Raw genomic sequence first — 13355 nt, 5'->3', positions numbered from 1 at the left:
ACTGCCATCTTCGACTACATCTCTGATAAAATGATACTTAGTGTCGACATGCTTAGTTCGCTCGTGATGAACATGATTCTTTGCTAGGGCTATAGCACTTTGTGAATCACAATTTATCCTGACACTTTCCTGATCAAATCCGAGTTCCTTGCATAGTCTTCTTAGCCATAAAGCTTCTTTTGCAGCTGCGGTTAGAGCCATGTACTCGGCTTCGGTTGTTGATAGAGCTACCACGTCTTGTAACCCTGATCTCCAGCTTACCGTATTTCCCCAAACTTGAAACACGTACCCTGTAACAGACCTTCTTCTGTCCAGGTCTGTTGCGTAATCAGAATCACAAAACCCCTCGATACTAAACTTCGATCCTTTAGTAAACGTTAGGCACCTTCCTGTAGCTCCTGTTAGGTATCTTAAAACCCACTTCGCAACTTCCCAATGCTCTCTTCCCGGTTCAGACATATATCTGCTTACTAATCCCACTGCAAAACCGAGGTCCGGTCGAGAACCGACCATTGCATACATGATACTCCCCACGACACTTGAATATGGAATATCTTCCATGATTTTTCTTTCTTCTTCCTTCTGCTCTGGCTTTAGTTTCCTTAGTTTGAACTGAGATGAAGTTGGTGTAATTACGGCCTTTGCATCTGTCATTCCAAATGTTTCTACTACTTTCCGTAGATAGCCCTCCTGTGATAATATTAGGATTCCCTTCTCTCTATCTCTTATGATATCCATTCCTAATATTCTCGATGCCTTTCCCATGTCTTTCATCTCGAATTCCTTGCTCAAACTCTCTTTTATGTTCTTGATTTCTTGCTTATCTCCAGAAGCTATGAGCATGTCATCAACGTATAGGAGTAAGAATGCCGCTTGTGCCGTGTTGACATTCTTCATGTAGACGCACGGATCCTCCTTGCTTCTTATAAACTGTTGAGACTTCATAAAACAATCAAACCTATGGTTCCATCTCCTTGGAGATTGTTTTAGCCCATATAGGGATTTCTTAAGTAAGCACACTTTATTTTCATCCCCTTTCTTAATATATCCTTCTGGTTGCTTCATCAGAATCCTTTCTTCTAAATCACCATGTAAGAATGCCGTCTTCACGTCCATCTGCTCGAGTTCATAATCGTTGTTAACCACGAATGAGAGCATGATGCGAATTGATACGTGTTTCACCACCGGAGAGAACACTTCGTTGTAATCAATTCCTTCCTGTTGTGAGAAACCTTGAGCCACCAATCTCATCTTATATCTTGGCTCTTCTACTCCGGGTATCCCTGGTTTTAACTTGCAAATCCACTTGCATCCTATAACTTTTGCATTCTCAGGTTTCTCAATCAAGCTCCATGTACGGTTTCGTTGGAGTGAATCCATCTCTTCATCTGCTCCATTCTTCCACTGCTTTCGGTTCTTGCCTTTCATAGCTTCAGCGAAAGTCTTAGGCTCTTCTATTTCTATCTCATCTGCTGCTGCTAGTGCGTAAGCTACGAAATCTTCGTCTTCGAATCTTGACGGTGGTTTTATTTGCCTTCGAACTCGATCTCTTGCTAGCATGTAACCATCACTACTCGTCTCTGTTTCTGAAACGTTTTCATCTTCTTCACTAGACACGGCTTCTTCTAAGCTATTAGACGTTTCCTTTAAAATAGGTTCTCCACCTTGAGCAGTTTGCTCCTCGTCGTCAACGTTTGATGGAGACGGGCCTTCTATCAAATCTTCTTTGAACGTCACTCTTCTCGTTCGGTTTTCTTTTCTTTTATTCTCCATGCTCGCAACTTCCGTGTCTTTCTTGGCGTGTTCTGTGTGCTTGTATAACTCTTCTTCGTTAAATACCACGTTCCTACTGGTGTCGCACTTACCAGTTTCTGGCATCCAAACACGGTAACCTTTAATACCGAATGGGTATCCCACAAATACTCCTTTTATGGCCCTTGGACTTGTTTTATCTTGAACCTTATGAACAAACGCGGAGCACCCGAACCTTCTCAGGTTACTTAAGTCACACTTAGTACCTGTCCATCGTTCTTCGGGTAGCTCGTAATCAATCGCAGAGTTTGGAGATCGATTGATCACATATGCGGCCGTTGACGCGGCTTCGGCCCAAAACTCTTGCCCTAATCCTGTCTCCACGAGCATGCACCGAACTTTGTCCATGATTGTTCTGTTCATCCGCTCCGCAACCCCGTTTTGTTGTGGAGTATACGAACAAGTCTTGTGTCTCTTGATTCCCGAGTCTTTGCAAAGTTTATCAAATTGCTGATTGCAAAACTCAAGACCATTATCTGTTCGTAGACACTTTATTTTCTTCCTGGTTTGATTTTCTACAGCTTCTTTCCATTCCTTGAATTTGCTGAAGGCTTCATCTTTAGTCTTAAGAAAATAAATCCAGACTTTCCGTGAGTAATCATCTATGAAGCTAATGAAGTACTTGCATCTTGCTAGGCTTTCTGGAGTTGATGGAGCTCCCCATAAATCTGAATGTATGTACTCGAGAATTTCTTTAGTGGTATGCTTCGCAGCGGGAAAGCTTTGCTTGTGTGATTTTCCCAGGACACATGTATCACAGAACTCAAGCTTATCCACTTCCTTCTTCGGTACATATCCCTTCTCTACCAGCACATTCAGATTCTTTAAACTCATATGGCATAATCTCGAATGCCATATAGTTGTCTTGTCTATTTCTGCCCTTGATACGTTAGCTTCTCCTTTAGATACTGTCCCTTGTAGATAATAAAGACCTTCGTTGAACTTTCCTGATATGACCTCCTTCCCGTCCTTGTAGAACCTGATCATAAAATCTTTCCCTTCGTATTGACATCCTGATCGTTCGAGCATCCCGTAAGATATCAAATTCCGGCTCATATTCGGCATGTACCTCACATCCGTGAGAACCACCACGGTTCCATCGGGTCTCACGATCCTGATCTTGCCAATCCCTTTTACATCACAGTGGGTGTTGTTAGCCATTAGAACTCTCCCTCCTTCGAATTCTTTTAGGTCAAACAACACATCTTTGTTTGGTGTGATATGAAAAGAACATCCGGAGTCTATTGCCCATTCCTCTTTGGAATCCTTAGTACTAACCGTTAGCACTAATGGTTGTTTCGGCTCTTCTGCAATGTTGGCGGATTTATTGGACCTCCTGTCTGGACATTCTCTCTTCCAATGTCCCTCTTTTCCGCAGCTGAAACAGCCCTTGTTGTTCTTGTCATACTTCGGTCGGGACCTAGATCTCCCGTGTCTGCTTTGAGATCTTCCTTTCCCATACTTGTTGCCTCCTTTGTTTGATCGGTTTGATGTCCTTCCTCTATCCTCAACATATAAACCCTCATCCTGAGACTTAGAGAGTTTACCACTTTCCAATAGCTCTCTCTCCTTAGATCGTGCAGCCCCGGTTACTTCGTTGATCTTGAGAGTGTCTCGCCCGTACTTGAGGGTCTCTTTGAGTTGATCATATCGCTGAGGCATTGAGTTTAGTAGTAGTATAGCTTGAACTTTTTCATCAACCTCTACGCTCAAGTTATTTAAATCTGCTACTAGCTTTAGGAAGTCATCAACGTTTGCATCAATAGTCTTTGAATCGTTCATCTTGAAAGTGTAAAATTTGTGTTGCAGGTAAATACGATTCGGCAGGGACGTCTCCGTGTACAACGTGTTGAGAGCTGTCCACATTGCAGCAGCTGTATCGCAGTGACTGATCTTCCTCAAGACTTGGTTTCCTACATTTATAACAATGAGATCTTTTGCTTTCTCTGATTTCCCGAGCTTAACGGGATCAATGGTCGGAACCACTTCTGCTTCTTTCTTCTCCGTCTCTTTTAAGGTATCATCTCTTTCTACCTTGTTGACTGGTGAATCCATTAGAAGCGTCTCATCTGTTAGGATATCCTTTAGCCCTAGGACACCAAAGTGAGCCATCATCCGAACCTTCCATAGCAGAAAATCTCCTGTTCCATCGAACCGATCGATATCGATCCTCTCGATCTTTGGTTTAGCCATTCTTTAAAGCACCTTTGCACTCAAACCTGAATGCTCTGATACCACTTGTAAGGATTTAACCTTCTTGTGCTTTAAGAACTTTAGAATAAGAAAGTAACCAAAACTTATTCTCTTTATTAGAATGTAAAACCAAACTCTTTGTTTACAATAGAAAGCTTAGACCTCTAAGACAAAAGACTTTAACTCTTGACTAATGTCTCTCTCTATTGCTGTGAAAAAATCGTAATGACTAACAATGGCTTAGGTCCCTATTTATACTACCAGGCTTTTCCTATTATCATAAGACTTATGATAGAGTTTCCTTATTGCTTTATGCTTCGTATAAATCTTTGACCGACTTTATCATAAATGGAAATAATAATGTCTTCACTTTGTTGCAGGTATTAGGAGTTTGGGCCACAGAAGAGAATTGAGGCCCACCAATTCACACTCAATACTAGGAAAAGGAGAACTCCGTGATGTTGTTTGGCCAGACCAAGTTGAACATGTCAATGAGATTTCTTTTCTTTTCTTTTTTTTGATCGAATGTCAATTAAATTGTCGGTTTGAGTTTCGGTTCAAATGCCCACAATTATGCAAAAATGTAAAGTAAAATATTTAGATTGTTTTTTTTTTTGAAACCATACTTAAATATCCAGTGTATTCTCAAACTTCGAACTCTTTTTCCAAGTATGGAGGAGCATGTAAGGCACATTTTTTGTGCCATGGGCCAATCTCGCTGCTAATTAAATAATCCCTTGAACTGTAATGTGGGGAGATCTTTTAAAATAGTTGCTCAAAAAGGAGACCTTTTAAAATATTTCGACAGTTCTATTTTCTAAATAATAATTTAGAATGCTGGAATCTTTGTTTTAAAAAAAAAATTATACAATGTTTTGGTTTTCAAATCATAACACAAACTTAAACAATCGAAACCTATAACTGTGTAAATGATATTTGCATTATATTTTTCTATCATCTCAACGAGTAGACAATCGCTAAAAACACTCGAACATTAACAAAAATAAAATAAAAATAATAACTAACCTATGTTTTAAGACATCGGATATATCTCAATCAGTATTAAAATTAGCTGTTATATACTTTATAGGTTCTAGTTTGATTGGTAACGTTTGACCGACGCAGCTGCACTGGTTTGTGTCACACACACTCACAGACCTCATCGCTCTACATTTTTTTACGAGCAGGAAGCTAGTCAAGGATCTGAATTTTCGTTTTCCTTATTTATATATAGACGCACCACGTCAAGACGCATGCTTGTGTTTTGTCCCTTGAGACTTAAAAATTAAAAACTAAAAACAAATAGTACGAGGCAATTCTGAAACGTTCATTCACATCTTGGGATCTAAGAAATCTAAAACACATAAAAATATATATAAGATAAGTTCTATGAAAATGATCACTTATATATATACTATATCCTCTATTACTTGAACCACACTAAGGCTATAAATACATAACTCAAGCGTGGCAATAGAAAGCATGCAGTAGTGCACTTGAGCGAACCAGCCAAATCATATTTTCATTGCCCACATTCAAACTACAGATTAACCAACATGAAAAAGAGCAATAGCAATATCTCAGCAAAGGATACCTTATCTGCCCCCCTCCACATCCATAACAATAACCAAGTATTCATCAACTTCAGGGGAGAGGAGCTACGCTGCAGCTTCGTGAGCCACCTTGTTGACGCATTCAAAAGACATGGAATCAACTTCTTCATAGACAAAGATGAACAGAAGGGAAAAGACCGGAAACATCTCTTTGCAAGGATCAAGCAGTCGACAATAGCTCTAACTATATTCTCAAGAAGGTACGCAGAGTCACGCTGGTGCCTTAACGAGCTAGCGAAAATAAAGAAAAGAGCCGATCAACGCAAACTACAAGTGATACCCATCTTCTTCAAGGTGAAGGCCGCATCCGTGAGATACCAAAAGGCAGAGTTCGGTCGCAACTTCTGGAGGTTAGCTAAGACTTCAAGTGGGGAACAGATCAAGAAATGGAAGGAAGCTTTAGAGTCTGTTTCGGACAAGATGGGATTGCCGTTAGGCGAACAAAGGTACCTTACTCATAACCCTTAAATATATATGCTACGACAGTTTTCAGGTTTCTTCGTCGTTTTCCCTTCTTAAAAGTCATGCCCCGCTGAACCAGTTAACTGCCATCACAAGAAAAGTAAACCTTGTTACTGTAACAGAAGAAACAAACTGGTCCATCGTGTGAATGTCTGAAGGGCCGTCATAGTTCATATAAGTGTGTACAGTTAATGTTTGTGCCTCATTTTTTACTTAAAACTCTAGAAGACACCATATTAAAATAACATCTTCACTGATTCAATAACTTTCATCTCTGTAATATCATTTCCTTCTGTAAAACTCTGTAGATTAAACTACTTTGATTATTTTGCAGCTCCGAGGCGGATTTTATAAAGGAAATTGTTAAAGAGGTTAAGAGAGTTGTCGATCAAAATAATGTATAATTGATTTTCTCCATTTCCATATATGTTGTATCAAGTACCTAGGACTAGGACTTTTGTGTTGATATTGGTTTACTACATTTCAGCAAATGATCATACATTTTGTTACTGTAATAAAACTATTTGAATGTGAATGTTTCCAAATCCTACCCAAAAGACAACGAAAAGATAAGTATAGCCCATCAACTAACAACATGTAGCAATCCTTTGACAATTCTCGTCTCTTGTGAATTGCATATGATAGTCATGAAGGGCCCAAACTAAAGAAATCATAGAGCAGGCTCAAATAATACCTTTATCACAATGCAGCAAAAGATGAGAGGGCTTCAGTTTTGTCCATACTGTTCCTGCGAGGAAAGAGGACGACCAACATTAATAGCAGAGATCGTGGATACACAAGTACACCATATAAATGAAGAAGAATCTATATATCTCAAATTGCGAGAGGAGTTTATGGTGTCGCCATAACGGCCTTTTAAAAGTTGTATGTTTCAAATATAAACTGGACGCATTAGTTTTTCATGCAGCTCACTATAAATGCATCCCAATATGTAAAATAAAAAGGATTTAAACATAAAAATAAAACACTTAAGACTCCAACAAATGGAACAGTACCCAGTTCAGAAGATTTAAATAGACAAATCGCTTGCACCTAATAATGATAGGCAACGTAAGAAAACATTGAGAAACTGAAATCAAGGAGATAATACAATCAAACTTATCTCCGGGTATTACCTATGATGAAGAAAACAACCTCTGGTAGTTAGCTCGTATATCCAGAAACAAACAGTTAGGTGTCATCTGTTTCGGTGTTCTTTTGAAGCTCTATAGAGCTCACTGACTAGTGACTTGTAAGAGGCCAAGTCAGCAACAGTCCCTATCTCTGGTTTCGGTATATAATGTTTCAATGAATGTGCATGTCTATGGTGACCTTCTAATAGGATGTTGTATGTGATGTCGTCCGGAGCAACCCCTATATTAAGCATGGCATCTAGCAACATGTCAGCATTCTTCATCTGTCCCAATTTGCATAGTCCATTCAACAGAACATTATACGTCACAACACTAGGAACATGCCCATCGCTCTGCATTTCTTTAAGCAATTTGAAACCGGTTTGAACATCACCCTTTTTACAAGATGCATCCATCATCATTGTATAGATAACATCATCCGGCTTCATACCAGCTCGCAGCATTTCCCTCAAAGCTCTTTCAGCATCGAACACCCTTCCTTCTTTGCACATTCCACAAATAAGAGCTGAGAAACCCACCCTATCGAGTTCTATCCCATTCTGATCCATTTTCTTCCTTATCTCCAGAGCTGCATCTGCATCTCCTCCTCTACAAAACCCGTCAATAAGAGTTGTGTACGTAACTTTGTCAGGCCTGAGACCTCTGTGGATCATTCCATCAACAACGTTCCTTGCAGCCACCAAATCCCCGTTCTTGCAAAAGCCGTTTACCAAAGTATTATATAGCACAATATCAGGCTGAAGACCTCTACTTAACATCTTCTGGTAACTTTCTTTCATCAAGTCAATCCGACCATTCCTACTATGACCATGAATCAAAGTAGTGAAAATAACATCGTTCGGGATCAACCCTCTCTCACACATCTCGTCAAACAACCCATGAGCTCCATCCATTCTATTCTCCTTACACAACGCATTAATCAAGGCACTGTAGGTGAAAACATCACCCCGTGTTCTGCTCTTCACCATACGCTCTTTGAGCCTAAACCCTTCATCCAAGTCTCCGGCTTTACAATACCCATTAATCAAAGTGTTGAAACTAACCACCGTAGGCCGCAAACTCCTTTTAGTAATTTCGTCGAACACCTTCTGCGCATCACACATTTTGCCTTCTTTACAAAACTTGTTCATCAAGATATTGAAAACGTAGACATTCGAGGGATACCCAGCATCCAAAATCTCCATATAGAAACCCCAAACAGTCTCTGTCGGATTCACCTTCATCATCCGATCAAGCAAGCTGCCACATCCACGAATCGGAACTACAAACCTATGCTTCCGAGATAGCCTAAAGCACTGAACCGCATCGGGTACGAACCCTACGTTTGTGTACGCGATCATCAACGCATCGACAATGAAATCGCTTCCTCTCGTTTCTAACAAAGCAGTGAAGACGGAGGAAGCTGAGTTTTTCCCTTTCCAAGAGACGACGAGCGAGACGAGAGACTGTGCTTCGTCGAACATCTTGTGGACAGCTAGGAACCGAGCCATGGCGAAGTAGGAGTCGATCGTAAACCGGAATCCAGGCTGGGATGAGATGAATTTGAAGAAAGCGAAGATGGATTGGTGCGGGAGGGAGAGAGGGTTGCGGTCGATGAGATCGACGACGTGACGAGCGGTGAGAGATGGAAGGAGGTTCCTGATCGAGGGGCATGACGTAAACGAAGAGTTTGAGTCTCTGATGGCAGCTGAGAGTTTGACGAGAATTGGGTTTTCATTGTCGTCGTCGTCGTGCACTAGTGGATCAGAGAGAGATTCTGGAGAGTACCATGTGGAGAAGAGAGAAGATGTTCGAGGAAACTTTTGTAGGTGAGATCGAGAGACTGTGCTTCTTAGAATTTTGATTCTGAACATCGCTTTCTCCGGCGCTGAGACTATTTTGGAGAGACTTTGAATGAAAATTGAACACACTGAGAGTAGACGAAGGAAGATAAACCGAGACATAACCCGGTTTTTATGTAACCGGAATACGTATAAACCGGTCCGCTGCAGGTAATGAACATTTTTGCGGTTTAATGTGTTAACTGGATTTTGACCCGCCCTTTAAAGGGCGGGTATATGTTTTGTTTTATGTTTTTTTAAAAATGATTTAATTTAATTTTTGTGTGTTTTGTAATTATATTAGTGTTTAATATTAATTTAATTTAATATATTTTTGGTGACTATATTCAATATGTTAAGTTGCATAATTATACACTTGTACTATATGCATTTCAGAAACCATTTTAAAATTTTATTCCTAAAGTTTGTAACATATTATATTTACTTAGTAGTTACCTAACATAATTTAGTCAAGAATATTTATATCCCAATCGCCCCAAAAATAAAAATCTCATACTCTATTAGACATGATCTATATACTCGAACAGTTCTTAAATTATTATATTCGAAAATTAATATCAAACTCAACCCGCAACTAAAACCGAATATTTTTTTTGAAAAATGTTTAAAGAAATATTGTTTAACATATTTTGTTATATATATATATAGTTGGGTTAAAATGGTCTTCACTAACTTTAAGTAGAATCATATTTAATAAATATTTTTTATTCGAATAACCTATTTAAAACCCGTTAAACTAAATGAGTTTATATGAATATTTATTTCTATTAAAAATTCACTTAAACCGGTTAAACTCCGTCAATCATAAAATTAAATTTTAATAGTAACCCGCTTCCACCATTAATTAATATCAATATTAGTTAACTTTTAAAGTTTCATAAGAAATATAATATCCTATGTACATCACGTCATTTATTTTCTAAAAAATTGTATCATGGAAATGGTACTTCGTTTATTTTCCAAATCACAGACCTGTCTGATAAATTCAAAACTTTATTTGAAAAAAAAAGTAACTGTTTTTGGTAGGAACAGTTATAACGTGGATTTTAATAATTTTTAGAAGATGGTTATATGATATTTAGATAAATCATTTAAATACAGTTATAAAATATGTTAGACCCAATTAATATCAATTGGACATGTTGAAGAATTAATAGTATTGATTATAAATTGTTGTTGAATCTCTTTTTTTGTTTTATTATTATTTGTTTTCAATGTCACGTGGCCATGTCCGGTCTTATCCGTAGCTTTGGCCATGTCCCGTTTTATGTGAAACACTGTCCATGTCCGGTCTCATGCATTAGCCGAATGAAACTTTAGCCATGTCTGGTGTCATGCATAGCCGAATGAAACATTCATTTTGGAAGAAAAAAAATGCAAACTTTAAAGAATTAATTACTATAGTTATTGTACCCCTGAATTTTAAACAGAATTATTAATATAAATACAAAAAAATGTTTATACCCAAAATTTCATGACAGGATTTTGCAAATTGAATTAGCTTGAATTTAATTAAAAATTGGAATTTCTTTTTATTTTTACTTGTGAATTGTTGCAGTTGAACATTGTGGATGGGAAGATGCAGTATCTATTCGATGAGAGTGGTAGGAGATACTTGGACGCCTTTGCTGGAATCGCAGTTGTGAATTGTGGACATTGTCACCCTGATGTGGTTGAGCCCGTTATCAACCAGATCAAGCGTCTTCAGCATCCTACGGTTATGTACCTTAACCATGCAATTGCTGAGTTCTCTGAAGCTCTCGCTTCCAAACTCCCTGGTGATCTCAAGGTACTACAAGAACCACTGCATGTTCTGTTTTTCTTGTGTTGTTTTTATGAACCAAATTTGATTGCTTCATGGGGTTTGGTTTATTGGAATAGGTGGTGTTCTTCACAAACTCAGGGACGGAGGCCAATGAATTGGCGCTTATGATGGCTAAGTTGTATACTGGATGTCAAGACATTGTTTCGATTCGAAACGGGTATCATGGGAATGCGGCTGGAACAATGGGGGCTACTGCTCAAAGCTTGTGGAAGTTCAACGTTGTTCAGGTACTAGAGACTTTGTTCTGACGTTTTTTTTTTCTTGAACTATGATGAGATATCTGTGTTCTGACATTTGTTTTTGTTCTTTTGCTGCTTGAAGACTGGAACTCACCACGCTTTAAACCCGGATCCATATAGAGGTGTGTTTGGTTCTGACGGAGAGAAGTATGCAAGAGATGTGCAAGATCTCATCCAATATGGCACTACCGGACACATTGCTGGTTTCATCTGTGAAGCTATACAGGTAACCAAGTGTTGAAATTTTATATTATAATCAGAGTCTAATGAATGTTATTGACAATAATATTGCTGCGAATGTGAGAATAGGGAGTTGGAGGGATTGTGGAACTAGCTCCAGGCTATTTGTCAGCAGCTTACGACATTGTGAAGAAGGCTGGAGGATTGTTCATTGCTGATGAAGTACAGTCTGGATTCGCTCGCACTGGAAACTTCTGGGGATTTGAGGCTCACAATGTTGTCCCTGACATAGTTACCATGGCAAAGGTTAGTTGAGTGCGCCTCTACAGTCCTGAAAGAAGCAACAAATATTTGACTCTGTCTCTTCTTTGATGATATGTGTAAACAGGGAATTGGGAATGGGTTTCCTTTGGGAGCGGTTGTGACAACTCCGGAGATAGCAGGAGTGCTGACTCGGCGATGCTACTTCAACACATTTGGCGGGAATGCTGTGTCTACTACAGCAGGTCTCGCTGTTCTGAATGTGATTGAGAAAGAGAAGCTTCAGGAGAATGCTTCAATGGTCGGATCTTATCTTAAAGGAAAACTCAATCAGCTGAAAGAGAAACATGAAAGTAAATCTCTCTCTCTCTCTAATATGTCCTCATAAACTTTGTTCTTAAACTTGCTCAATGTGTCTATGCTTCTCTAATGTAGTTATTGGGGACGTACGTGGAAGAGGACTGATGCTTGGAGTAGAGCTGGTAAGTGATCGCAAGCTCAAGACTCCTGCAACTGCTGAGACTCTGCACATCATGGATCAAATGAAAGGTTTGTTGGTTTTTGCTTCTTTTCTACTAGTCTCAGCTCTTGAAACTAGACTAACATGTCTGTGTAATGAATGTTGTTACAGAGTTGGGTGTGTTGGTTGGAAAAGGAGGCTATTTTGGAAACGTGTTTAGAATCACACCACCTCTCTGCTTCACTAAGGAAGACGCAGATTATCTTGTGGAAGCGATGGACTACTCGATCTCCAAGATGTGAAGGAAACAAAAGAAAAGTAGTATAAAATGTCTCTTTGTGGGAGATTAATAAGTTGTGGTATAATTATGCTTGTAACTTTGCTTCAAACAACCAAAAATGATTGATGAGCCAACATCTCGTTGCTTCTCAATCCCTCTGTTTTCTTAATGAAAAACGTATTTTTCTTATATTTTACGAGCTGTGTCCGATTATCACGGTGACATTTCCAGTGATGATGTCAACCAGACTGTTGTTAGCCTGTCATGGTTTAGTTTGATAGGTTCTCTGCCTTAGATATCGACTAATACTTCTAAATCGTCTTATTGAGCTGGGGAGATTTGGCATGATACAGCTAATTTGGCATGATACAGCTGTGGGGTCTATAACAGGACACTAACAGCAGAAAATAAAATTCGGAAAATCCCACTGGAAAATAATGACCTGGTAAGTAGTGCATCTTTAAGTCCCATGACATCTCTGGATCAACGTGACCGAGACACAGAAACCAAATCTCCCTGTAAGAGTGTTCTTGATGAAAAACGCATAGATTCTTCAGCAGTGAATAATCTGAACCTTTTAGAGAGTTTGATTATCGAACAGTCAGTTAAAGTACAGACAACTTGTGCAACCAGTGCATTAGAAGATGAAGAATTGGTGCAGGAATCAGTCAGATAGCCGACATAGTTTATTTCGAATGATTCATGTTCCAGTCCAAGGGTAGTCTCTCACTGAGTGTTCAATCTTAAACACTAGAAGTCCTTGAACCATCTTCAGAAGTGGTTAGACGTGCTCTGATTAGCGGAGACAATGATGGAAGCAAGGTGGATCCAATTGGTTCTTCAAGATCTGGTACTTCTTTTGATGTTAAAAACTCTAACTTCCCTTCTGATACTCTGTCAATTAGTTCAATTTCTGAAGCAAGCAGATACGGTACACGCCATTGACAAGAAATGTATGGTTGATCATTCTTCAAATTTAGTAAAACTCAGGCACGTGTCCTCAAGTGCTTTTTGATAGTCAAAGTGAACAGGTAC

General features: G+C 39.1%; 3 protein-coding genes across 4 annotated transcripts; 2 read left to right on the top strand and 1 right to left on the bottom strand.

The window, feature by feature from the left end:
• Positions 1 to 5408: 5408 nt before the first annotated feature.
• LOC108840616 (putative pentatricopeptide repeat-containing protein At1g09680) lies at positions 5409 to 9141 on the bottom strand. Of its 2 annotated transcripts, XM_018613454.2 has the most exons (3): positions 7217 to 9141; positions 6775 to 6828; positions 5409 to 6163 (listed from the first exon to the last, which is right to left on the bottom strand). In XM_018613454.2, exon 1 carries the CDS (start codon positions 9085 to 9087, stop codon positions 7279 to 7281), a length of 1809 nt encoding a protein of 602 aa, XP_018468956.1. In that variant the 5' UTR covers positions 9088 to 9141; the 3' UTR covers positions 5409 to 6163; positions 6775 to 6828; positions 7217 to 7278. The 2 variants fall into 2 exon arrangements, with proteins under 2 accessions (XP_018468956.1, XP_018468963.1); XM_018613461.2 differs by lacking the exon at positions 6775 to 6828.
• On the top strand, positions 5562 to 6086 carry LOC108840634 (disease resistance protein RBA1). Its single transcript, XM_018613466.2, has one exon. It carries the CDS (start codon positions 5562 to 5564, stop codon positions 6084 to 6086), a length of 525 nt encoding a protein of 174 aa, XP_018468968.1.
• Positions 9142 to 10594: 1453 nt separating the features above from the next.
• On the top strand, positions 10595 to 12509 carry LOC108844499 (alanine--glyoxylate aminotransferase 2 homolog 2, mitochondrial; the record flags this gene model as incomplete). The annotated part of the gene is made up of 7 exons (XM_018617765.2): positions 10595 to 10864; positions 10957 to 11127; positions 11222 to 11365; positions 11449 to 11625; positions 11708 to 11933; positions 12016 to 12129; positions 12212 to 12509. Coding segments are annotated over 7 exons (1233 nt in total), but the record flags the coding sequence as incomplete, so codon positions are not given.
• Between the last annotated feature and the right edge of the window lie 846 nt (positions 12510 to 13355).

Source organism: Raphanus sativus, chromosome 1, assembly GCF_000801105.2.
Source record: "Raphanus sativus cultivar WK10039 chromosome 1, ASM80110v3, whole genome shotgun sequence".
Classification (NCBI taxonomy): Eukaryota; Viridiplantae; Streptophyta; class Magnoliopsida; order Brassicales; family Brassicaceae; genus Raphanus; species Raphanus sativus.
Note: the sequence above shows the minus strand (reverse complement) of the source record. Positions and strands in the feature narration are given on the sequence as shown.

Excerpts from the sequence above, each read along its gene's own strand:
- LOC108840634 (XM_018613466.2), top strand. The coding sequence starts at position 5,562 with ATGAAAAAGAGCAATAGCAATATCTCAGCAAAGGATACCTTATCTGCC.
- LOC108840616 (XM_018613454.2), bottom strand. The coding sequence starts at position 9,087 with ATGTTCAGAATCAAAATTCTAAGAAGCACAGTCTCTCGATCTCACCTA.